Here is a 26,769-nt window from a genome sequence, read left to right as displayed (position 1 = left end):
GGCATCGCCTCACGGTGACAAGGGACAGCAGCAAGAGGTGCGGGGGCAGCGGCCGCCTCCCTGCCTGTGCCCAGCAGCTCAGAAGCCCTTCAAGCTGCTCCAAATCCTGATCCAAGCTGCCATCAAATCCCATCTCAATGCTTCCTATGGGGTGGGAAAAGCAATTCCCTGCTGGCTCAGCCTCCTCCTGCCAGGCCACCGCAGGGCTCAGCCCCTGGGATGCGTCTGCTGCTCCTGTGATGTTTCCTTCAGCATCTGCTCCTTTTGCTGCTTTATTTTATTTCCACAGGCAATAGCTGCAGGAACGAGGAGCTGACTTGAAAGGGAAGCTAGCAGTCCTAAATTTAACTGGTGTCCTACAATGCCTGGCATGCCGATGATGAGTTTAGGGCCAATGCAGCGAACGCAGCCGTATGGACAGATGGCCTTGCACAGAGACCAGCCCCAGGGTCCCCAAATCCAGCCCAGGGTAGCCCTGTGCCCGACGTTCCCACACATACAGGGTAGGAGGAGATGATGCCTGTAGTAGCCCTCAGTTGTGAAACCGATTGAATAAAATGCACTTTTCTGCTTAAGAAAACCTTGCCAAGTGAAGGCTGACAACCCCTCTAAAGACCTAGCTACCCTAAATTTACTGTTTCTAAATTTTCCCTTTTTTTTCTCATCCACTACAAAATGAATGAGAACCACGTTTCACTAACAACTTGAAAAACCAATAAAACCCTGTAACCCCGGGTTAATTCAATGCTTTGAATTTTGGGGATGGCAGTCGTGGAGAAGCAAAGGAGCGATGCCAGCAGGGGCCTGCTGTGGGGACAGGGGCTGGAGGTGACAGCTTCGCCTTAGGGCAGTATAAAACCAAAACCAACAGCACTGGTAAATGACTTAAAACCACGTCTAGGGCACAGGGCAGAAGGGAATGGTCTTCTCCCATCTGCCTGTGGAGCTACCACCTGCCCCCAGTGCCCACCCATCCCTCCCCATCGCCTCCACCACTCACCGGCAGCCCTGGTGGTCCTGGTGGCCCCGGGGGTCCTGGCTTCATGCGAGCCTGCTGCCTGCGTGCCGCCGGTGAGATGGGGTACCCCAGGGTGGTGGGAGGCTGCTCCGGGTCACCTGCAGCCATCCCCAGCCCCGGGGGACCTTTGGGTGCAGCCTCCTGACGTGCCGATGGGGACAGCTTGGGGACAGCGGGCGCACTGGCACGGCCGGGTTTGGTGGGTGGGAGGCGGCGCTGGGCACCCGCAGCACCCTGCTGCTTCTCTGTGGTGATGTTCTCCTGCTGGGGGTCCGTGGTGTGCTCCTTCTGGGCTGCTCGCTGCGATTTGGTTGGAGGCCCTGGGGGGATAAAGCACCGTCAGGTGCCGGGGCACTGCGCCCGAGCTCGGGAGAAAGGGAGGAAAGTGAAACAGACTCACGGGAGCTAGCAGTGACCCGTGGTCTGCTCCTGCTGAGCCCTGGCCTGCCAGGGCCGGTGATTTTATTGTAGGTGGAGTTCAACAGCTCAAAGCCTTCATCCTCAATAGAAAGGATTCCCTCCTCCTCCTCCTCCTCGTCTTCCTCAGCCGATGGCATCTCATCAGCAGAGAGCGAAGGCAGGGTGCTCCCATCCGGCTGCAGGTTAAGGGTCTCCTCGGCGTCCTCCCATGCCTGTGGTGGCCCCGAGGTCCAATCTGAATTGGAGAACCTCCAATCCTGAAAATGAAATATAATGAAATTTGAAGTTTTCTCTCTTTTTTTAAGCCAGCAGCTTGTTTCAGCAGGGCTCGAGAGGCCGGCACTGCTCTGATGCCCTGTCCTGGTCCAACGCACCCACGAGCCCCTTTCAGCACCAACAGAGAGCAGGAGCTGAATGGGCTCCATGCAGCTCCCCAGCCTTGGGAGAACCTGTCCGTGCCAGGCGGCTCAGTTCAGCCATCTCAGTTCAATGACAAATTCATTTACCACGGTGGTTTGCAAGGGATTCACCTTGCCTTCATCTGTCCCACCAATGGTCCCTCCAGGACAGCGCAGGGCGCGATGCCTCCCTCTGCCCTACAGCCCCAACACAGCCCAGGCACCAGCCGTGGATGGAGAAAAATGGCAATGCTGATAGGAACATCCATAAACAAGACAAAAACGTGAATGTGGAAAAGGAGATGAGCATCACAGAGCTGACCTGCACCTGCAGCACACTTCAGTTTTACATCCACCACCGGTGTCAGCGTCACAGACCGGGCCTGTACCCCGAGCACCAAAAGGACCTGATCCTCCTTGGTCACAGCAGTGTTTCCAGCAGCCCCCCATGCCTCCCAGTGCCTGCCCAGAGCTTGCCCTGGGAGGGACAGCCCCATGCCAGGCAGCACCTGGAGCCCGTGGGGCCGTGGCTGGGGGCTCCTTGGGGCTGGTGCAAGGCAGCTGATGAACAGGCTGGGAGAAGTCACTAGAGGGAGATGCAGGCCCGTGAGTGCCTCGCAGGGCTGCGGAAAGGGAGCAAGTACAAGGAGACACCAAGCATCCTTCCCAGTGAGCCTTCTCATGACTGAATCCATTTCTTGGCCTTGATCCTGCTCGGTTGCAGACCCCTCCTGGTGCTCCCAAGCCCCCCCAGCAGCAATCCTACCGCCAGAGGTTCTGCAGGCGAGGACCCACCGACACAGGTGGCCCTGGCAAAACTTGCTTCTGGAGAGCCCTGGAGGCAGAGGAGCTCAAAAGGCAGCAGCATTTTCCTAGCAGCTGAAGGCTTTGCGTTCAGGTGTGAGAACAACCGGGAAGAACCCACCCCAGGTCACCTCCATCCCACCTTACCTGAGCCCAACCACTGCAGCTGCAACTGTGTGGGGCTTCAAGCCAGCCCTTGACCCCTACACTCACCCTGAGAGACCTTTTTCTGACCCAAGATGTTATCTACGTACAGAGATTTGGGGGAAAATATGAATATTTCTACCTCTGGTTTCAAGGTCCCGAGGATGCAGAGCTGGGTTCTGGGATGCCTGCTCAGACACACGCACCACGTACTGAAGGTCTGACTAAGCCCCGTGCTTCAGAGCCACCCACGTCACACTTCTGCTTCAACCAGAGCCGGGAATAACACCACGAGGTGCAATCCAGCCTCCCCCACTGACTCAGAGGCAGCAAGCTCACATTTTGGTGCCCGACACCCATCCGACCCCTCCAGTCTTGTGCGCAGCCCCCGCACAACAAAGCTGGTGGTGAGGCAGAGACCCCAGCTTGAGCAAAACTTCCCTCGTGCTCAGTCCTGGAGCTGCTGAAGGCAGCCTGACGGCCCTGGCATCGACACAACCACGTGCTCAGCAAAGCCAGGCAGTGGCAAAAGCCTGATTACAAAGAGAAGCTGCCAAAAGGCAGATGAGGAAGGGGAGCGCTTCGTTCAGAAACGATGTGGCTGTGCTCTGAGCATACACCAGATTTATTTTTTTTAAAGCCATCAATGATGTGTAATTAAATGCAAAGAAGAGGGAGAGTTGGGGGAAGCAAAACTCATCACATTCCCATGCTCTAGACCTCCCCGCCCCGTGAACCCCATAAAGCAGCACAGCACCGGGGCGCTGGCAGGGAGCAGCCTTGCAGGCTGGCAGCACCCAGTCACTGTGGTAAGAAGGTAAGATCCAAACCCCAAGGAAGTCACAGAGCTCTGCTCTTAAACCACCTGGGCATTGTTTTGAGCCCCAAAGCTGCTGCAATAGGAGTTGAAATGGTGAAGCACGTGAGGAATCTGCTCTACCCACTGTGATGTTGGCTCTCCAGCCCACCACGGTTCTGTGAGCTCCCAGGAGGATGAGGCAGGGGCCATCAGTGCTTCTCCACACGTTATCAGCCGTACACCTTCCTCCTCCTGGCACACAGGGTCAAGGCGAAGCAGAGCTGGGGGACCAGAGCTGGGGAAAGCACAGACGTGCCCTCCCTCTGGTGGACTTTCTCCCCGTATCTCCATGTCGCAGCCTCCCCACCCTCAGCACAGCAATTTCTCTCCTTTCCCCACCCCTCGTGACCTCCAAGGAGAAGGAGCCCCAGGCATCTGCCCCCACCACACAACCACACATCTCCAGACCCTGTCCCCTCCTGGATGCTGCCCCAGAGCAGCACTCCCCACGCAGCCTGCTCCGGGCACAGGGGGCTACTGGCCCCCCTCTGCAGCCATCCTTACACCGAGCTCGAGGTGTTGCTCTCTTGGGGGTCTCTCTGGGGGGTTCAGAAGCAGCACTCCCACCCACCTTTAGGATGCTACTGAGGGGACATCATTAAACAGGGTTCTTAATTAAAACCATGCCAAGGATGAGCACTCCTGCTGGATGACTGCTTCCTTGCTCCTCCTCACCTGCATCTCTGCTTTCTCCAGAATTGGGCACCTCTCCCCATGGGCCCCATCCTTTGCAGGGTTGGTGGCTATGGTCCTGAGCTCAGAGCCCACCTCAGCTGCCCTTGGCTCTGCCCACAAACCCCTCCTCAGACCCACAGAGCTCAGGCTCAGCTCAGGTACTGCTGCTGGCCTTCTTCCCATCACCCAGCTCCTGGAGTCTGACCTGGAGTTCCTTGGTAGGAGCAATTAGCATCTTAGACTATTAACATGCTATAACTTCTTCACTGAAAGGGTTGTGAGGCACTGGAACAGGCTGCCCAGGGAAGTGGTGGAGTCACCATCCTTGGAAGTCTTCAAAAGACGTTTAGATGTAGAGCTTAGGGATATGGTTTAGTGGAGGGCTGTTAGCGTTAGGTTGGAGGTTGGACTCGATGACCTTGAGGTCTCTTCCAACCTAGAAAATTCTGTGTGATTCTGTGTGATAATTAGCAGCCGTTAGCTCGCTTTCCCCCCAAATAATGCAATTTACAGCCCACACAGTTTGTTAGCAAACCACAGAAAAATTGGGGTCAGCTCCATGCACGCTCCAACATCTGCTCAGTAAACATTGACTGCTGTTTGTAAACCTTCGACTCCAGCACCTGGAAACCTAAAGAAGAGCATCTGAAATAGGACAGGGAACAAAAACTCATCCCGAGGGATGAAAGAGGCTCAGAGGAGCGGTGGCACCAGGCATCAGAGGCTCCTCCACGAGCCTCTTCCTGCAGCCAGGCACGGTAATTAAACCCACGGTCTCCGCAATCACAGCTGCATGATTCAGTTTGGGGTTTGGCGTGTAGTAAATCCAAGGAGAATGAGAGCTGGTGGGGGCTGGGGACTTGGCCTCTGAGTTCACATTAAAACAGTTTCAGAAATTGACTCATTCCTGGTTAGATTTGGGTTTGGCTCTTTTGTAGTTGGGGGCGCAGAGGAATTCTTCAGTCTTCCCCAGAGAAATTTTCTCTTATTTTTAACTGAACTTCTCGTTAATGGGCAGAGCTGCAGCAATGCAGGATGCTGCAGGAGGGCTCTGCAAGCTGGAAGGGAAAACATTTCAGTCCTGAGGGGGCAAAAAGCAGCACTGAAACCTGCCCCGGGCTGCAGCCTGGGTACGGACCTGCTGCGAGCTCCCACCTCCTACAGCCCCCAGCCTCACAGGGGTGCAAGAAACCTGGCCATGGGCAAGTTTTCTTTTAATTTAAGCAGGATCTGACAGCTTTTTTGGGGGAAAAATCAGGGCCCTTTTGCTTCCCAGGTCCCTCCTTGGGATAACAGACATCATCCCCATCTCCCAGCTGAGCCTGTTGAGCATCCACCAAGATGCAAGAGGCAAAAAAAAAACAAACATTTGCTTCACACCAGAAGGTAGATGCCCCCAGACTGTCCCCCCAGAGACAGTGTGTGCCTTCATCATCTGCCTGAAGGGGGATAAAACTGGGCCTCTGTTGGCTGCCCCAATATCACCTGCTGCCCCATGGAAAAAAAAAAAAAAAAAAAAAAAAAAGCCACAGCAGTTTCTGTATGAGCTGAAGTGAGAAAGAATTGATTTTTTGTTTTCTTCTGAAAAATGAAATTGTTCAGTATTGCAGTTTTAATGCTAGGTCTGGTGCTTTGGGAGGGTTTTCTGATTACAGTTTTGAAATACAACTTTAATGGTGAAAATTGAAGTAGTTCGCAAGACCCGTATTCCTCCCCTTCATCAAGAATTTTGTCGTTTTAAATTCAATTGGAAAGTGCTAATTTTTTTAAAATAAAATTTATGATAAATGAAACCATGGTTCTGAAACGTGTCAGCCACAGCTGCTTTTGAGAGAACTTCACGCTTCATTCTGTGCATCTTACAGAGAGGGCAACCACGAGAGACAGCAGTGCCTCTGCTACCTACCTGCTGCAGCGCGAGGATGGGATGGTGACGAGGACGGGGTGTTTAAGCCCATGAAATGCACGGACATCAGCAGCCAGAAAGCCTTTGACAGACAGAGGGCAGAGGAAGGTTGAGCTTAAAGAGATGCTGAGATCCCAACCTCACAAATACTCCAAAAAGCCCCAGATCTAAAAGCTGTTTCTTCAAAGGAAACCCTCTAAGGGCTGGGAGAGGAGTGAATGGGAGCCCACTGCTAGCGCAGCCTCGGAGACCAGGACCAGGCTCAGAGCTGAAGGAGCTCCTCAGGGAGCTGAGGAACCAAAACACCGATGAGCATCGTGGGCCAGACCTCCACATCGGAGACATGAAAGCTCTCCCCATCCTTTGCTTTGCAAAGCACTGACTGCTGCTAAAATAAAATCCAACGCAAACTGCTAGCTGCAGAGGAAAGGCACCTAGGCAATGCTGGGGGATGGCACCCAGTGAGGATGAGTGTGGTAGGGAGCCAGGGCTTAAAGCCTGGACTCTGCTCCCATTTGCCTAAAATAAAGGTTATCGATGCCAGATGCAGGCGTGATTAACCAGGAGCAAAGCATTCAGGTGTGCAGTGGGGGTGTCAGGGCAGGACAAAGGCGTTGGTACATAAGGGAATGAGACTCGGTGGGAAGCCGGGGTGCAGCCCTGCAGCCGGCACCAAAAAAGCACTGGAATTTCAAAGAAAATGCTTGTCTGCGATTTTTAAATTCAGCTTGAATGCCTGGCATGGGAAAGGTCTGTACTAGAAGCTCTCATCTGGCGAGCTCCAGGGAAATGACTGACTCCAACTGAAAGTTACTGGTCCCTTACGCACCAGCAATCACAACTGAGTTATACGGGTTCTGTGTAAACAGAGCAAAGAGCCAAGATCAATAGCATCCGTGCCTGCTCCTTTAAATAGCCAAATGTAGAGGTAGAAGCCATTATGAGGAGAACCAGCTGGGAAACCCAATCTGGGAACTGCTTCCAGCAGCTCAGCTGCTGCCCACAGCACGGGAGGCAGAAAGCATGGGGGGGCGAAACCCCAGAATGACATAGAGGGGGTGGGGAACCAGCACGACCTGAAGGCAGGCAGGGGATGCTGCACCATAAGAGAGCAGAAAGGGGAACAGCTCCAGGGTCAGCAGCACAGAGCCGGATCTGCCAGGGAGCAGTGGCAGAGCCACCGCAGCCACGTTCCCGTCCCACGTTTGGGAAAAGCCAGACGGTATCACCAGAAGACAACGAGCTATGTCCCATTGCAGCAGTGACACGGAGGAGGTTGGAGCCAGGTTTCTCAGTCCAGCCCCGTTGATGCACCCCCGAAGCTCTGACACCGCAGGCTCTCCGCAACACACGCGCTGAGGTTTGATTTGGCTCAGAGAGCTGGGGGAGTCCCAGGGGACTGGGAATGACCTTTAACTTGTGCCAATAAGAAAGGGGGAAAAAAAAAAAAAAAAGGCAAACAGGAGGCCTAAAGTAATTACAGACATTGTCCCCAAAATGAAGCCCAAGCTAAATAGTGGAGCAAGTGATAGAAGGCTTGTTAATAACGAAATCTCAGATAATACAATCAGTGCCATGGTTTTGAGGCACAATCCTGTGCAACCCACTTGGTATCTCGCCCAAGGAGATTGAGAGCATCTTGTTGACACAGATAAAACAGTGTCAGGGTAGTCATCCCAGACTTCTGTAGGGCTTTTTACTTGGTACAGCTGCATGCCACCATCCAAAAGCTAAATTCTCTCCGTGAACGGGAAGCAGGTTAAAACCCAGCTTGGGGCACATCTGCCCGCAGGAGCCCAGGCAGCCAGCGTACCGTGCTGCACTCATTTTCATCAAGGTCAGCCTAGGGAGAAGGTAATTCAAAGCTTCATGCCTTCCTTACCAGGAAACACAGGTTTATTAATAGAAACCTTTTTTATCCAACAAAGGTACAATGCGATTTATGAGCTCGTGATCAGAGAAAGACGATTTAAAACTATTTTTTCCCCCCCAAAAAAACATCAAACCTCTGGAAAAGCGTTCTGGGAAAGTTGAAAACCAGGACTGGGCTTTTTCCTAAGTGAACTAATTTATAGTAGCAATAATCACCAGGGAACCCTATATCTTCTGCTGAATGCAGCCCAAAGTCCGACATAATGATGCCTGCAGCAGGAGCCTGGGGGAAGGAAACTTCCTATTGCAGACCAAAGCACAGGATCTCGTGTGCAAGAGCTGTTTGCTCAACCAAAAAATGGGTTGGCTCAGCCCACTGATCACCCACACCACTACTTTCTGTGACCAAGGGCAGCAGTGTTTGCTCGGCACGTTGATATATGGCACTCAGGTGCTGGGCTTGGGAAGGGGATGGGTTGTAAGCCTAAATATTAAGATCAATGATTTCTCTTTAGTGGTCCTCATGAGCTGCTGCAGAAGCAGCCTGTTTTCACAGAGCAATGCTTGGGGTTCCCTACAGCCTATCACGCAGTGGATTTTAAGTGCAATAAACCATCCAAGGACACCTTACACTGCCTGAAAAAACAGTTTTGGAGGTCTTCTGATGGCTGAGATATTGGAGCTGCCAGACACAGGGACAGCCACCTCCAGGACACTGCTGAGAGCAGTGGAGACATCGTTTTGCTCAGGCTGTCAGAGCTCCCCACAGGCCTTCACAACAAACCTGCTGGGATGTTTGAGATCAGCCTAGGTCACCCAAGGAGCCCAGAGGCCATGGGAACATCCATCTCTTGACTTAATCAGGCTTCGGGCTGCTTGGACTGCCCAGAAAGGATGCTTTGGTAGTACTTGGACACTAAGCACTCAAAGGCACTAACAGGAATTTAGCAACTAAATCACCATTAACTGCTTTCAAAAGTTGTGTGTCAGATGGGCCTTCTTCCTGAACTTTAAGTAGAGCCAGCATTCCTCTGGCCATAAAAAACAAAAGCAACTTCTTTCCTCTTCTCTACATATGAATTACCTGTAACCATCACAAGCACCACACTATGATTTGCTTTTCTCTGCTGGAATGTGTTTTGGCACAAGAAACAACCAGCAAGAAATCCTGTACAGTACGCTCCACTATAGTCTTTTACCCTAAACATTGAATATTTACAAATGCCTTTTTTTTTTTTTTTTTGTAGAAGCTCATTATATTCCATTTGCTACTGCCCAGTGCTGCCTGACCCAGCAGAAATACACACAAATTGTGCTGCACGGGAGCATCTTCTCCAGTTAAGCCTCTGCAAAATGAGGAGCAGAGACCAGGTTTTTGCCCAGTGCATTCCTCTGGCTTGTTTGGCCTCTTTCTTCCCAGAAGTGTTTCCAAAAACTGACTAAAAACTGACTTGCAAGGAGCTCCCTGGCCCTTGGCTCACACATGCCATGAAGCTACAGAACGATACCAGCCCCACTTGTTTCCCTATTCACATTCATAAGGCTTTCATGACACTTCAAAATCCAGATGACGTCTAGGAACTAGTTTGAACAGTCGAGAGGGTTAAACCTGTGAAGAACAGCTTCAGGATCTCGGATTAAACTGCTTTGGAAAAGTCCAGTGACAAGCCCAGCCCTCACTCATGTAAAGAAAGGAAGACAAAAGGGAGCAGAAGGGGGGCAGCACCACCCATCTCGTGAAGATGACCAATAAACAGCAACATACTTAAAAAAAAAAATAATAATCACAAAAGGGATAGACTGCAATTTAGGCTGCCAGTAACAAACAATTCATCTGTTCCCTTCATTCACTTACATCTTCCTCCGCCATCACTGTAGCACTCAATAATTAATTAGCCCTAATTAGGAATTCAGGAATTTACCAATACACTAATTTACTCCTAAGTGAACAAAGGCACAGAAAGCACAACCCCAAGCACGGCTTTGCACAGCCCCGGCAGCAGGGCCGATCTGCTCTTCATTATATGCAAACTGCGATATGTTCATAGTGCTTTTTTTTTTCTTTCAATAAATCCAAATGTCAAAGATCCTGAGGCGTCTCTGGTCCTGATTAAGTGCTTGAGAAACAAACTCGTCCCAAGCCCAGCATCTTGTTAGCCTTCCCCTGTAAACGTCACCAGTTCCCTACCACGACAGCATCTCACTGACCAGGACTCGTGGACCAGCCCCAGTGAGGCACAGACCATTTTCCAGATGGGAAGAGCAGCTTCACCATTTTGTTTCACCATTTCATTGCCCACAACACCCAGCAGGACAGCAGTGTGCTCACCCATAAATCTTCCTGCTGCTACAATATCGGGTCAGGGCTCAGCCCAGGAGCACAGGGCACGAGCCCAGCTGCAAGGCCCACTTGGCCCCACACAAAGCCTGGCTTACACCAGGGGGCTGGCGAGGTGCAGCCAGGCAGATTAAGCCAGACAAGACCAAGAACAGAGACCATGGGCAAGGGTAAAGAGCAGCACCTGGGAGGGAGAGGGAAATGTGGAAAGGAATCCCTATTGCTCAGACATACAAAAAAAAAATATCTCAATTCACATTTGCTGGCAGGCTTCCCTTCCGGGTGTCTGTTTGCATGAACTTGAGCAACAAATCTTGGCTAGAAATCCCAAGTAAAACAAACAGAGACTTTGCAGCTTGCCTCACTGCGAGCATCACCCCCTGCAAGGCACTGAGCAGGAGGCTCGGTCCGACCTCGTGCCAGGTGGGTGCTGCAGGCGCTAGCACCAGTGGCAGCAGTCACCCAGCTGCTTCTGCTTGCACCGTGCACAGACCTCACCGCCCTGCCAGCCTCACCATTTGCTTCCCTCCAAACAACCCGAGCTGCAGGCAGGTCCACATAAAAACTGTGCATGCAGTGAGCTGGTCCATGCCTGGTCACACCTCCACCCAGCCACATCTCTTCAGCTCAGTGCAAGTTCAGGAAGGCCACCTCAGCTCATCTTGGCTTCCAACAGCTCCAATACATGTCGAGATATATTCACGAGATATTGTAAAAAAAGATAAAACAATCATAACTTGTAGCTCTGCCTGGGTGTTCAGTTTTTACCCGATAGCCCACTGGAGCAAACCTGCCCATAGCACTGCCGCAGCGCAGGAGAGCCGTACCTGAGCAGACGCATCCCAGATTTCGTTGGTTTCCTTTGGCACCTGCACAGTTGGAGAGAAAGAGGAAAAACATCACTGCCCAAAGACTGCACCGACGTAAGTGCGTGGTTATTGCTGGCACTGGGATTTGAGCACACGCTGCCTGCTCTGGCACGGGAAGCATCCCGGGAGCGCACGCTGGGAAGCAGCCAGTCGTGGCGAGGAGCAAGCAGCTTCCCATTAAACCTCTCGAGTCCCTGGGTGGCTTTTGCGGTTTCCTTTGTTTTGGTTTCGAAGCTAATCAGCCCTGAGGAGGCCAACGAGGGATGGGGACTGGTGTGATTTGGGCGGAATCACCCTGGCATTCCCACTCGCAGTCAACTTAGTGAAGCTGAAAATAAAATCTTCTCCCTGCTGGGTAAGCCACCGGAGCCATTCAGTGAGTGTTATGGGCATTATAGCCCAGGGCAGTATTAATAATACTAATTGCAATAATAGCGTGTTGAGAGGATCCCATCCTCGCAGGCTGTAAGATGGATCTTGTAGCCTGCCAAACCAGAGATTTGCCCTCATTTCTTAGCTGCAGGGAGGGAGCTTGATTTACCTCACAACACCCCAGCCAGCACCTGAGGGCGGTCAGCAGGGACATGCCTGGGGTCATTTGGGGGATGACCGGGGGTTACGCATCCTGGGAACTCAGCAGTCTCCCTAGAAGCAGGCAGATCACCACCACGGGCCGCTTTTCACTGCTCTGCATTATCTGCCCTGGCCATCCCTGCTGCTGGCACTGGGATGAAGTGGCAGGCAGGACCCGGCAGGGCACATCTCCCATCCCACACCCAGCTCCCTCCCTGACGCTGCCCTTTCCAGCCCCTCACTGCAGCCCCAGGGAAGGGTATTACGCACAGGAGGCTGATGCAAACTCTTCCATTAAGCACTTGCCTTCAGCAAGCCTTGTCCAGGCAACTGCAAAGCCCTGCTGGCCTGAGACTTCAGCCTGCCCACTGGGTGCTAAGGGTAAGCGCCCTCATGCCACCAAAAATCTATCTTAGTGGACTTCAACATCTGGCCAAGAGATGAAGTCGCTCCTTGGGCAACCTCCTGGCTCCCGAGGAAAGCCTGGGTTTTTTGTGTCCTTGGGAATTTACTGTGGGATCCAGGCTTGGGGAGACAGATGTATTTCTTAAAAAAAATGATGAACAGTAATAAAATAAACCCCACAAAATTCCCATTGACTATATAGAGGGAAAAGCCTTCCAAAGGCTGATGCAATGCAGCAATCTTGCCGGACGTGAGCAAGACCTTCGAAGTGATGCACAGCTCCTGGTCCCAGCTCTGCCCCACTCCCAGCAGGGAGCTGCAGCTGCAGTGTTACTCCAGGGCTGAGCACAACTTCCCTGTGCTCAACACTTGGGCAGTCAGGCACACACCCAGCTTTGGCTCCAAAATGTTTCCTCTAACTCATTCTCCCCTTTGCACCAAGCCCATCTGTGACTTCAAGGGAGGGTCTGGATGATGGCATACCCACCACCACCACCACCACCACCTCCTCAAATCTCAGCTCAGAGCAGAAACCTGAGTCCTTCCAGGCTCCCCTAACCCCCTGGCTTGGTCCTTGCACTCGGAACAGGTTACTCCACACAGGAGCCCGGTCCAGCACCCCCAGGATTTGGCAGCTGCCCTCAGCCACACCTCTGGCCATGCGGGTGAGAGGTCCCCCGGGGACGGCAGGCGGCTGAGGCGGGGGGCACACGCTGTGCCATAGCTGTGGCAGTGCTCGCTGGCGGCTGCTGGGTCTCCCATCACGAAGATCAGCTGCTGTAGGGCACCCTGGGGGGAAGACACAGACAATTTACCCTCCTGCTCCCTCCAGAGGAGAGGGAAAAGTCAGGGGAGTGTGCAGCTTCCCAGGGCTTCTTCACAGGCTGCTTTGGGCAGTCACCCTTCGACAAGCTCCCCACCAAATCCTTCACAAGCTGACTGCACAGACGACTTCTGTACGTGGCACTAGCCATGGGCACAAAGGATGAAAGGATGAACCCAGAGATGTGCATGGCTGCCCTGACCCAACCACAAACACTTGGCACATCTCAAAGCCTTCGCGCAGCTCATCCCCAAACAGGGAACATCGGCGGTGGGTTTCAGCAAGAGAGGGCAACGGGCTCTTAGGTGGAGCTGCAACCTCACTTCGACCTCTTCGGGTAGGCTAAATTAGACGTAAGGAAGGAATTCTTCATCCAGAGGGTGGTGAGGCCCTGTCCCAGGCTGCCCCGAGGAGCTGTGGGTGCCCCATCCCTGGCAGTGCCCAAGGCTGGGCTGCATGGGGCTGGGGGCAGGGGGCCCTGCCCCTGGCAGGGGTTGGAATGGGGTGGGCTTTAAGGTCCCCTCCAACCCAAACCTTTCTGTGACTCACGCAGCTAAAGCAAACCATGTCTCCAAACCCAGCCCTGCCCAGCTCTCACCTCAAAGGGGATCTCGAAGGCCTCGACCAGGCCCCCAAGGACGACCAGTCCCTCCGTGCTCACTCCCATCCCGACGTGGCCGGACCAGCTCGCTCTCCCCACCAGCCGGCAGTCCACGTGCAGCTCCAGCCCCTCTGAGGAGATGCCGAGAGCCACTCGGTGCCAGCGCCCGTCACTGAGCAGGGAAAGCGGGAACCTGTGCTCCCCAGAGGGGTTGGGAAGAGACAAAACACAAAATTTGGGTCTGACAGCTCGTGTGTCTCACCTGGACTTCACCTGTACCAGCTCCGAGGGTCCCTCAGCATCCATCCTCGGTGGAAGGGAGGTGCTGTGATCCTCAAGACCAGAAACCACCACGCCTGGCTCTACAAACAGCTTTTAGCAGGTGAAAAGCAACCAGGGTCCTTATGAAGGAGGTCAGGGTTGTCACCTAGGGAGCCTGAGGGATGGTGCTGGGCTACAGCCGGTCACCAGCAGGTCCAGGACACAGTCCAGGGCTGTAATAAACAGCCTGGGGGAGCCCCATGTTCCTGCCAAGTCCTCTTGGTACTCTGGACTGGGAACTAGCTGGTGAGACGGTCAGCCAGCATGGGCATCTGAACCTCTGCTTTTTGTTTTGTTTTCTGCATTGTTTTGATGGAGCAGAGTTAGGTCTGAGGGACCATCAGTCAGAGGGGACAGGAACACGACCCTGGTTCAGCAGAGCTGGGATGGGAACAGCACTGCTTGAAGCCCCCACTGGGACTCCTGTGTCCAGTTTTAAGTCAAAGAAAAAAATGCAGCAAACAGCAGGTGAGCTGGGACTTACTCATAGTGTCTCCTCCTCGTGGTGACAAAGACCAGGCCGTAGGGGCTCACCCGGATCTGGAAGAGCACGCGGCTCCGGTGGCTCAGGATGGTCACCAGGCTGGTGTCCTCCTTCAGCGAGTACCTGAGCCTCAGCAGCACGCTCAGCTCCTCGGCAAACCTGGGGGGAGAAGCAGTCTCTGACACCCTGCAGCAGTGGCTGAGTCACCACAGACTGACAGCTTAGGGCAAAAAAATGAGTCACGGCACAAAGGAACTCAGCGCGAACAGTAACAATAAAATGTAAGAAGCCAAGAGCAAGCGGCCTTTCAGATTGTAGGGTCAGGTGCTCAAAGAGGAGCAGCCAGCCCCAAACTAGCACTGCCCACACAACCTTAATGTTCAACCTCACTCACAATCTCAGCACGTGGCCGTGCACGATTTTCCCCAGGACTCGTGCCTTGCTCACTGCTGGGGTTGGGCAGCGTCCCTGCCACAAGCAGCAGCTCGGTGCTGCCTTCTCTCGCTGCTCCCAGTAACGGTGGAAGCAAGCCCAGCCCGTGCCATGCACAGCTCAGATCTGACCTGGTTGCTGCTGTGCCTTGGCATTAGGCAGGGGTGGAGGATGGGGTTGTGACCTCTCCCTCTCCAGTCCTGTGCTGGAGCAGAGAGGTTTTCCTGATGGGAACACCAAGAAAACATCCTCCTGGAAATGGTCAGGCACCGTGTTTCTTCCCTGCTCACAACCCACAGGAGCACAAGAAAGGGAGGAAGCACAGAGCTGCCAAGACTATGGAGGAGATGCAATTATCTTCATCTTGTGGAACGGGATCCTACAGCCAGCCCTCAAACCCACAAGCATGCACGGGGTGATTCCGAGCTGCCCCCAGCCCCGTTGCCCTTCCAGAAGCCCACCTGTCCCCAAAGGCCTCCCTCGTAGGGATGCTGAGCGTGGAGTACTGCCCGATCCCCAGGACGCTGCAGTTGGCCTCATCATAGCTGAAGGAAGTATTGGTGAGGTCCTGCGCGTGGGAGGTCATTTTGTCCAGCAAGTTCACTTCATCTGCATGGGGAAAAGAGACAATCAGCAGCTGAGCTGCCTTCATGGTGGGGCTCTGCTCGTTGCTCTCCCCAGGAGATGGACAACAGCTGAAACCCCAACAGGGTGAGAGGGAAATTTGAGGAGAATTGGCACAGGTCACTAATTCAGCAAACAGCTCAGGCCAAAATGAACTACTCAGATAGCCTCAGAAGCAGCCAGGTGATATTTCTGAAATACAACATGCATTCTGAGACCACAGACACGAAGGGCCAGTCCCACCCCAGCAGGGGAGGTACCCTTATGACCATCCCATTGGGATGCTCAGGACCACGAAGTTGAACTTGGGCACAAGCCCCAGCTCAGCCGGGTGCACAAAATCCTGCTCAGTCCTTTCCCAAGCCTCCTTGTTGAAGTTTGCCCACTACCAACAAAAAAAATGGCATAAAGGCGGAGGGATGAAGCCTCTGCATCCTTCCAGAGGCAGCTGCCCCAGCCAGGCTGCAGGGCCCTCCTCTGCCAAAAGCAGGGCACTGCTGCAAGGTGTGAGCCTCATGGGGAACCGTGCATCATGCAATCCCCCTTCCCTAGCAGGTGAGGAGCCCTCTCTGAGCACTGCCCTGCCAACGCGCGGGTGTTTGAGTTGGTGAGAGGCCCTGCTCTGGGCTGCTTGGCAGCTCCAGTGCTTCAGTCTCGGGAGGAGTTTTACCTCCCTCGGTGAGCGCACACACTCCTTGCCAAGCTCATTCGTTAAAGCAGCGTACAGCTGGGAAAAAGCTGTTAAAAGCCACAAGGTTTCTTGTTCCCCTCCATTAACAACAAAAAAAAAAATATAAAAAAATTAAGGACAGCAGACACCTGGCTCTACCCAGACACGCTGCTTCCACCTCTGAGACATCTCCAGGCCCCTCACTTCTCAGCTTCCCTCCCTGCTGCTGGTTGGCAGGGCAGTACCCTGCAGGGCAGGGAGGGATGGTCCCAGCCCCACAGGAGGGGGCCGTGTCCCCACAGCCCCTCAGCCCCATCCCTGGGAGGGCCTGGGTGAGCCCAAAGGAGGCCTCCTGGGTGGGACTCCTGCCAGTTCCATCTGCACGAGCATCTGCCACCACCTGGGAGTTGCCAGCCCCTGCAGCCCCTCCAGGTCCCACCGCAGACGAGGTGTGAGATTTATTCCAGGGTGGATGAACTGCCTGGGGCACGCTGCAGCCCAGCTTGGCACACACGGGCTGTACAGAGCCCTGCTCTGCTAAATAACAAGTTGACTGAGCAGAAAGCTGCTTTGATCCCGTACAGGCACCAACAGACCTGCCACAGTGCCCTTGGAAGATTTTTCAAGGGAAAAGAGGAGGGAAAGGGGTGCTGCAGGGGTGCCCCAGCCATCCCTGGTGGTTTGGGGCACCACCTGGTGCTTCCCCAGTTCCCCGCACTGTAACAGCACTAATGTGCTCCCAGGCAGCTCTCAGCAAAGCAACACAAGCACACAGCAACAGTTTTCAGCAGCAGAAACCTCACAAACACTGTGCAGGACCAGAGGGTGCAGGGCTGAGCTCCTTGGAGAGGGCAGCAGTTAGGAGCCCTGAACTGGTGCCAAGCCTGCAGGGTTCATCAGCACCAAAAGCAATGCATGTGTGCAGGGTTGGGAAACAAGCTGGGAATTCACACAGCTGACAGAGGGAAAAAGATGAGGGATGTTTGTCCCTTCTCCTTCCCAAGCAGCTCTGGGAGATTTCCCAGCTGCTGGCAGCTGTGGATGCGCCAGGAGCTGTGTGCTTCATCCCCAGGTCCTCATCACTGCTGGGCTCTGCTGGTGGTTGCAGGCAGACCAGAGCGAACCCAAGGGATCCCGTCGGGTGATCTCCCTACCCAGGCTGCAGCTGAGGACATACCGTGATAAACAGCGTGGTGAAATGGAAGCTCTCCTGGGGAGTACGGGCTTTACGTGCGTCTTGAGCACGTGCGAAAATTAGCAGTGTACCATGGAAACACACACACGCAGGGTAATGTTAAACCCGTGCTTGGTGCTCTCCTAAAGAGAGCAGCAGAAAAACCTCTCCCATGATCTGGGTGCCCCACACCATGACCATGAGCAAGTAGGAGGAGGACAGGCCACCCTGGTCCCCAGGGAACAACCACTCACACCCTGGGGTGCCCCAAGCACCGCTCTCCTCCTCTCCCTGACTTCCTCCAGGAGCCCAGAGAAGCACTGAGACAAGTGAGGAGCCCCTCAGACACCTGTCCTCCCGCAGAGCCGGGCAGGCTGCTGAGCAGATGCCCTTCTCCTGCTTGGCCACCTCCATACCATGGCTCTTCCACGTGCATGCCCCTCCGTGCCCTCCAGAAGCAGCTCTCCTTTTGTTTATTTTAGCTTAATCCAGCTGATTTCTGCACTGCCAGGGCCTCAGAAATGCCTGCAGCAAAACCCCCATGCTGCACAAGCCAGCAAAACCTCAGCTGGAGGCAACCTGCCGCAGACACTTTGAAGAGCATCTTGTGAGGCAGCCACAGCTCGTGGCACTGGACGACGTGCACAGGGCTGCTCCTTACACCTCGTGGCCAGTCACCCTCAGCACTGAAGCTTCTGCTTGCAGCTTCTCCCCAGGATTCACCAAGGGTTGCTCCCCATCCCAACACTGCTGGGTTTCTGCTCTTTACAGGAGCATTGCGGATTTGCATTACGTTTCAGAGCAGGTTTGTTTTCTCTCTTTGCCTTACCCCCTGGGAACAGACGTGCTGCTGCTCAAGGACGGGGATTACCATGGAAGCAAAGCTCAGCTGCAGGTCTGAGTCACCAGATCGGGGTCGCAGCCTTCCTGGGAGCAGATTAATGCAGGCAGGTGGATGCAGAGGATGCAGAGAGGCACGGCTGCAGGCAGGGACTGGCCACCCCACGCAGCTGGTGCCACGGCCCCAGGCAAGGCTCCCCACTTCTCACCTCCAGGACATATCCTGCAGGCAAACCAACGTCTTTCCTATTCGACCTCAAACCAAAAGCCTGCAGGAGGGTCGTTTTGTGCTGAAAAGGGGATTGCTGGAGCTTGGCAGCTGCTGTCAAACAGCACCTGACACAGTGCAGGGACCTTCACAGGCAGCCCAGTGCCAGGGGGATTTGTGCAGGGCACAAGCACCAACCATGAAGCCAGAGCCAAAAGCACACTATTCCGAGCTGAAGGGAGCCCCACACTGATGTTACCCAATGGCCACAAGGGCACAAAATGCATTTTGTGATAATTGCTCCCTAGGATAGGGAACACTGCCACGGCACAGCACTCTGCAGGAGTCAGGGTGCCTGCACGAAGCTCTTACCCCACGGAGCTGTTGAATCATAACCATCACTAAAAAACCACACTGCCTGGTGCTGTGCCACAAGGCTCTGCCTCCACAAGCCCAGAAGCTGCACCAAGGGACACAGCCACAGGGACCTCGTGTTTCAGCTCCATTGTCCCAGCAATGCCAAGGGGAGGGAGCCAGCACAGCCTTGCAAAGCCCAGCAGCAGAGGACGCAGCCTCTGGTTATCAGCAGCAGGCCTGGGACCAATGTTACTGCCCCCACCTTCACTGGGCACATCCATGCCCTTAAAGAAATGGCTATTTCAAAAACTATGATTTTTTGTGTTTTCAAAAAAGGAAGCTATTCAGTAAATCTAAATCAAAGCACGCATCCCTGACTTGAAATGAAATGACTTAGAAAAAACACATAGAAATAGGGAGTAAAGTCTTCGCCCCATCACTCTGAGAAGTTAGGAACAAATTCCATCTCTGATATGAAGCACACAGAAAGCACCAGCATTTTTGGGATAGGAAGGCCAGGATGTTTAGAGGCAAAGGGTCTGAGTGTGCCCCTACACTGGTACAAGGGCCAATGCACCTGCACCACCAGTGTTCCCAGTCACCTGCAAGAGGAAAGGGGGCCAGAAGTGGGTCTGAAAATGGGGCTATGAGTTTGGGTGGAGCAAAATCCACCTGAGAGAGAGGAAGGGCAGGAGAGGAGGCATGCAGACAAGGGGTCCTACTGGGAGACAACTACCTGCAGCATGAGGCCAAAGCCCATGCAGGGAGCACAACCAGAGGCAGGGCTGCAGGCAAGCACCCAAAACGGAGCTTAAATGGGCTCTGGGGCAGGGGTGTGGGTGGAGGTCCCAGGTGAGGCTGCTCAGGTCCATTACGGCCCATTTGTGCTCTGGAGGCCACCCCTGGTCCTGTCCCACCCCATCCCAGTGCTGTGGTTCGGGTGGTAGGGCCAGAAAAACGTCTACTCAGGTTGAAGTTCTCCCCAAAGTGGGGAAGCAAGGGGAAAAAAGGGTGGTTTAAAATGATGTAAAACATAATTGGAGCCCTGGGAGAACTCCTAACAGCATGTCAGACCCATCACTTCCCTGGGAGGGCGGCACTGCTTGGGGTGTGAACTAACGGGGTCGGAAGAGTCCTGGGGACAGCCCCACAGGAGGGCCCTGTGCTTGCTGCATGGAGCAGAGCCTGAGGGAAATACCCCTGGAAGCAGGCTCACAGTCTGTGCACTTCAGCAATGTTTCCAAACAAAATTGGAGACGTCTGTACATCACTAGAACTTAATAAAAATAAAGATTCTGTGCATTAAAGGATGGAAAAAGTGGCCTTTTTTTTTTACCAGGGTAAGGGCTTCCTGGCACCTCACACCCCTGACCTCACCCTCTTGGCACACTCATAGCCAATAACCACAGACCCAAAACAAGACGGCCCTCCCAGAGCACCGGTGCTCCTCCACCCCTCGGTGTTTCCATTTCACTCAGTGCAAGGTTTGTGCTGGTGCCTCCGGTCCAACCGGGGGCTGCTGCGGGGCACACACCTGGGGGCAGCCCTCATCCATGCAGAGCTCCTTTTCCATGCACAAACTCCTTCCTTTCCCTGATTTCATAAAAACCTGCATACAGATGACCTTCTAAAACATCAATTGCTACAGCAAAGGAAAAAAAAAAAAGGATATGAAAGGGCATCTTTATATTATTTCAGACTTTCCTGATGACTGCACACACACTCCACAAGGACAGCTTGGCAGTACTACATCTACAGGACATAACCCTTTGGCAGCTCTTCCCATTTCTCCCTCTCCTACCATTATTTGTAACAACAACAACAAAAAATGTACACAGCAGCCATCCGTGTCACCTCCTGCACCACGCTGCTTTCCTGCTGTGTCCAGTTCCCCGGTCACCCAACAATTTCTTTGTAAGTGCTACACGAGCCATGGGAGAGGAGGTTTAAGCTGACGGTGCTGTATGTCCACTCAGAGGTTATGCAACGGGATTAAAGCTCCTCCTGCTCTGGGGAGTGCAGAGGATTTGGTTTTGACTCAGTGGCTGTGAGCTGGAGGGGGCAGAGCCAAGGCAGGAAGAAAAAGAAAGAGCGCGCTGCTCCTGGACATCCTCGTAGCTACTCAGTGGAAGAGTGAAAGCCTCCAACCAGCCGCCCATGGAGAGGACAGAAATGTCAGGGAAACCTTTTCGGAAGACAAGCTAGCTGCACACATTGTTTGGGCAGGAAAACCCGGGCTCAGGCGGTTTCTCAGCTCATTACGCAGATCCGCAGGTGTGCTGCTGCTGCTTTGTTCCTGCACCTCCAGAGGGACGGGGATGGGGCTTTGGGGACAAAGCCTGGGGAGGAGGAAGGGCTGCTGGGGACACGGGGTGACCCCGAGCGAGGACACGCTGGCCATGAGCAAAAGGAGGCCAAGAGGCAGAAGCAGAGAGGCTGCACAAGAGCTTTCTGGAGAAGAGCAACAGGAGAGGAAGAGCTGGGACGTGTTAAACCCACAGAGAGGACCATGACACCAGGAGGCCACAGGAGCAGGGAAGCAGGCTCGGTGGGCACGGCAGCCTTCAGCTTCACCATCCTCTTCTTCTCTTGGATCTTATCACCTCAAATCCTCATGCACAAGCAAATGCGGAGCAAATCAATGTCCTGGTGGTTCGGGGAGTTCAGGAACCTTTTGAACAAGATACAGGGAAGGAGGGGAGGGCAGGGGAGGAAAGCTCACCGCGGCTGGCTGCTCTGCAGGATTTGGTGGCCACATTTGCTTTTTTTTTTTTTTTTTTTTTTAAATAAGAAAGCAACAGAAAAGAAACCACTTCTGACCTTCCCACCAGACATCAGCCTGGAGAAGAGAAGGCTCTGGGGAGACCTTATTGAGACCTCCCAGTGCCTAAAGGGTGCTACAGAAAAGGTGGGGAGGGACTCTTTGTCAGGGAGTGAAGTGATAGGACAACGGGTAATGGCTTTAAACTGAAAGAGGGTAGGTTTAGATTAGATATAAGGAGGAAATTCTTGACTCAGAGGGTGGTGAGACCTTGGCACGGGTTTCCTGAGAAGCTGTGGGTGCCTCATCCCTGGCAGTGCCCAAGGCCAGGCTGGATGGGGCTGGGGGCAGGGGGCCCTGCCCATGACAGGGGTTGGAACAGGATGAGCTTTAAGGTCCCCTCCAACCCAAACCCTTCTCTGACTCCATCCCACAGAGCTCCTCAACAATCTCCTTCCTGAGGACCAAAGTTCCTGACCTCAAACCAAAGCTCCTGGTCTCCAGGAAGCACCCTGGGGTGTCACACTTCACCCAGCCCTGAACCTCCCCTCCCGTCCCCTGCTCCCCACGTACCCCAACCCCTGCTTGCTCTGCTCTGTGCCCCCAGGCCCCGTCCCTCCTGGAGCACCAACAGCAGATGCCGTTGGGTTGAGCTCAAACCCTCATTTCACTCAAGCCAAACCCTGTGGAACCGATGTTTTATCTATATTAAAGGCTTAATAAGGTTTAGCTAGAGGGGAATTTTTAAACAGATTTCATTTAAACCTGTGCAAATCCCCACACAGCCACTCTTCAATCAGTTCAAGTCTGCTTTACAGCAATTAAACTTAATTACTGAATTACAGTGAATCAGCACAAACCAGATTTGAATTGGTCTACAGTGCTTATGCAGAGGAATCTGTGTGATTAATTTAAAACCAAGTCAAAAATGTGCTAGTAAAACTTGTGTGACAGTGAGTGGGGACAAGTCCCAGAAATGTTGGCCCTCACTGTCCCTAGTAAATAACCTCCTGTTTGCTGCTTCATTGTCAAAGTAATTTAACAGCAAGTTCTGCAAATTATCACACTCTGGGGCCTTGTGTCCAGCACCAGCTCTCCAGGCATCTCCCTCTGTTTGTTTTGTAGGGTTGCAAAGGACAACGTCAATGTACATGAAGTGTCTGCAGGAAAGGTTTCTTACAAAAGGAAATGTGATTTCAGCGTTTGGGGATGGAGCAGCTCTTTGATGGGAAATGGCTACTTCCGAAACACCTCTGTCGCCTTCTTCACTCCTGGAAGTCATCTCACAAGCACTGCTGCAGCTTTGCCTCCCCTGCAGCAGGCTGGTTGTTTAATGCCTGGCAGAGCCTCCGCCAGAGCTCTTATTTCAGCAACGTTTGGAGTGTCTCGAGTAATGAGGGAAACGGCTGGGTTAGCTTTATCTCCTGCTGCAGACCTGCACATCTGGGAGAGATTACAGCCTGAAGAATAGCACCAGGGCTGCCCAGCCTCCCATCCCGGGACTCTCATTTCAACAACCAGACCAGGTCGTCCTGCGAATCCCCTGCTCCTTCTGGTGATGAGTCAGTCCCTTTGGGTTAATGTAACAGCGCTGATAAACTTCCCTGTAATGCCACCCGAGGCCGAGAAGGAACCTTAAACCTGATATCGCCGAGATGTGCGAGGCAGGGCAGACCTCGGGCGGTGCACCCAGCTCTTAGTCACTGCAGGAAGGCACCAGGAGGAGCCTGACCTGTGCCAGCAGCCACCGTGGATCCCTGCAGCACGGCAGCAAAACGTCCTTTGTGTGTCCAGACCCTGGGGATCTCATGTCCCAACACTGGGGCTGCCTCGTAGGCTCAGACCATGGCACCCAAAAGCACGGCTCCCTTTCTGCCTGCCTTCTCCCGTGCCCGTGCTCCCTGCTCTCTTGAAGCCCCGCGTGCCAGGCAGGGCTCTGTCTCCACGTGCAGCAGTCAGAGCTGCAGCTTTTGACCCCAGCAGCCCCACAATTCAGTCCTTGCACTGGCCAAACCAATGGCACTTCCTTCATTGCAGCAAATAAAATAAAAATAAAATCAGAAGACATTTATTGTAACCTGGCTGAGTTTCACCTTGAACTGAGCTCCCAGCAGACCCAAGCAGCAGGAGTCTTCAGCAGGGCTGGAGAAGAGCAGGCAAAAGGGGCAACCTCCACGTAAGTCAAAGGTGCCCAGAAAGCATCCTTCTGTGGCCTTTGCCTTTTGTGCGCCCAGAAGGGGATCTAGCACTCAGGCCTCTCTTAGCAGAGGAGGCAGGGCAGGATCCCACAGCCTGCCCCGACTGCACCTTCGAGGCAGTGATGATGAAGATGACGACCACGACAACATGCTGACTGTCATTATTCATGGCACATTGCCAACCCATTAGGAGAAGGTAGTGGCAGTTACATTTCTCTGGATAGGTGGAGAAAGAACATCTTTCTCCTACCAAATAATGGAGACTAAATTGTCCCGGGACAGAAACATCCCGGGGAGGGAGTCTTCCAGTAAATCAGGGGCACTGCTGCCTACCCAGGAGGGTCTGTAAGCAATACAACCAAAAATCAACACTAAGAACATTTTATGGGCAAGTTGAAACGTGAACATGATAAACATAATAAGCCTGTCAGGAAGCTGTCCTCTGCAGAGCCCTGCTGCCTGACTCAGAGCGGGCAGGAGGGAAGGAGCAACTTAGCACCGCGGGGAGCACGGAGCAGCAGGATGGGACCGGCCTCCCCACAAGGAGCCAGGGTCTCTGCCCCTGCTGGGTCTCTGTGTTTTTGTGCGCCATGTGCTTTATCAACAGCCCTGAAGGCTAATTGGCTGGGGAAGGGCAGGGAGTCAGATAACTTAATTTTCCAGGTGTGATAAGAGCCGGTGACTTCACTCAGGAAGCAATCATATCTTGCCAGTGTAAAGGCTTGGCTCGGGTCACTCCCTCCTCACCACGGAGGCACTGTGTTATCACATCCCTGTGAGCTGGGGGACGGGCAAGGATCCTGAAGCAGCCAGAAGCAGGCTGCAGCCATTTCCCAACAACCTCCCAACAGATCTTGAGCTCGCAGGAGACCAGAGGCAGGGAAAGCAGCTCCCTCCCACCTGCGTTTCTCAAGAGCACAAGGTCTAACGCAAGAGATTCCCCATTGCACAAACATCTGGCAAAGGTGCTGCCTCTGTCTGAACCTGTCCTAACACGGGGAAGCTTTCCCAGCCACGTCTTCACTCAACAAGGCCAAGTTTTCCCCTTTTCGACGTGGTTCACCTCGGCTCAAATACAACCTGCCTGGCTGCACTTAGTCTGGAGATAAACGAGCTCCCCGCAAAGCGCCACGATCTGTCCTGATGTTAAAGTTCATTTGATAGGGACAAATATTCTGGAGGTCCTAACCTTGACCCCATGCATCTTCAGGCCTGGGGGACCCCAGGAAAAGGGGAAGGAAGGAGAGGGAGGCGTGCGGGGCCCCCGCACCAGCCCAGCCCTCCCAGCCCTGTGCACGCCGCTCCCTGCAAACAGCTCAGAGCGATGCAGAGAAAAACCAGAAAAGAAGCATTTCCCAGACTAACAAGCTGACATTTCACAGCCAAAAAGCACTCCAATTTTCACCTCGGGCAAAACATGTGCACGTTTGTGATTCACTCCACACCCGCAGCTGCCAACTTTCTTGCACAAACTGTGGAACTGTTGCGGTTTCCACCTTTACGGAACTCCTGAACGCTCCCCCGAGCTCTTTATGCTCAGCATTACTCAGAGCTGCTCCCCTCTCCACCCCAATTCCCTCCCCCAAGGTATTTCTGCACATTTGGGTGCCTGCGAGCCTTCAAGGCTCATGGACGTGGGCTGCTTGCAGGGGCTGGACACCCATCGGATGCCCCATGGAGGTGCCGGACGCCAGCTGGGAGGTGTCAGAGCCCCCGTGCCATCCAGGCATGCCCCCAGCTGTGCTGGATGTGCCCCTTTTCCATCAGCTCTCCCATCCACCACGGCCACCCAAGGTCCTGAGGCTGAGCCTGGCTCACCAAGAGCAGATCCTGGACCAGAGAGGGGCTCCAGGCTAGGGTGAGGATGGGCACCGATGCTCCATGGGGACCAAGGCAGCTCCTGCAATCATTTACAGGTGAGATCCCACAGCGGGCACGCTCAGCACATGGGCACGGGGTGACCTCTACAACCATCAGCAGTTATGCAAAAGCCCTTTGCTGGATTTTAAGCTCTCCATCCCTCTTTTCTCCCCAAAGCTCAGAGTCATCATCCTGCCCACGGGCTGGTCCATGCCTGCTCCTGCATCCACCAGCTCCGAGGCTGCACTGGAGCATCCCCTTCCCACTGCTCTGCACCTCCCAGATCAAATAAAGTTTTCTCTCCATCTCCTAGAAAATTTCCTGAGGAGAAAAGTGAGTTTGTTATGCAGAAGAACCTAAAGAAAAAAATATCCCACCAAAAAAATAGCTTTCAGGCCTTCATTACTCATCGCAAGTAAAGCTGAGGTGGCTCGGGCCACACATGCTCACACCTGCACACTGCAGACCCGAGCAGATGACACTGAGAAAATCCTGGATTTGGGATGTGGGGGAGGTCTCAGGGTTGAATGAAATTGCTGGAAAGGAATTGGTGTCAAGCAGAAAACTTCCCCAGTATGTCTATTAAAAAAAAAAAAAAAAAAAAAAGAAGAAGTTAAAAAAAAGAAAAAGTGAGTCATTTTGAGTCAGCCTCATGCAAGGCTCTGTCTGTGGGGATGATTTGCCTCTTTCATATTTTCTTTTATTCTGTGCGAGTTAACTGTAGTTAACTCAAACACAGACAGCTGGATTAAAACTGAAAGTGAAGTTTTGTGTTTAAAACCTGAGATTTTTTTCAGGACATTTCAAAAAAAAACAAACCAACAACTGCAACCAAACCAAAACAAAAACAAAGAAACAAAAAAAAAATAAACTAATTTCTTTGTAAAATACACAAAACCAAGCTGCTGTAATGGCTCAGTACAACACACTGAGCTGACTCTCCTGTGATCAGGACCACACAAATTACCTTCTTTTTAGACACGTACAGGTTGGAAGGCACCAGAACTCCTCCAGCCCAAAGCCCGCTTGGCCCATAACCCAGCCTGCCACCTCTCCAGCTTCACCAAAGTGATCACTGCCCTGCTGCCTTGTCTGACTATTAAGAGGAAAGAGGAAAGCTGGAGCCATGGGCTAA

The 26,769-nt window shown here is 53.3% G+C and overlaps 1 protein-coding gene across 1 annotated transcript in view; it reads right to left on the bottom strand.

The window, feature by feature from the left end:
* Positions 1-26,769, bottom strand: part of LOC309885451 (uncharacterized protein) — a gene marked incomplete at its 5' end in the record, with an annotated part of 72,670 nt that overhangs the window by 29,664 nt on the left and 16,237 nt on the right. Inside the window, 6 exons of the mRNA XM_082775363.1 lie at positions 1,001-1,338; positions 1,419-1,695; positions 12,933-13,070; positions 13,703-13,898; positions 14,511-14,669; positions 15,404-15,551. Coding sequence (XP_082631489.1) covers positions 1,001-1,338; positions 1,419-1,695; positions 12,933-13,070; positions 13,703-13,898; positions 14,511-14,669; positions 15,404-15,551 — 1,256 coding nt within the window. The remainder of the gene's footprint in view (positions 1-1,000; positions 1,339-1,418; positions 1,696-12,932; positions 13,071-13,702; positions 13,899-14,510; positions 14,670-15,403; positions 15,552-26,769) is intronic.

This window comes from Aythya marila (assembly GCF_965140915.1).
Source record: "Aythya marila genome assembly, chromosome: 19".
Classification (NCBI taxonomy): Eukaryota; Metazoa; Chordata; class Aves; order Anseriformes; family Anatidae; genus Aythya; species Aythya marila.
This window is presented reverse-complemented; position numbering and strand designations above follow the sequence as displayed.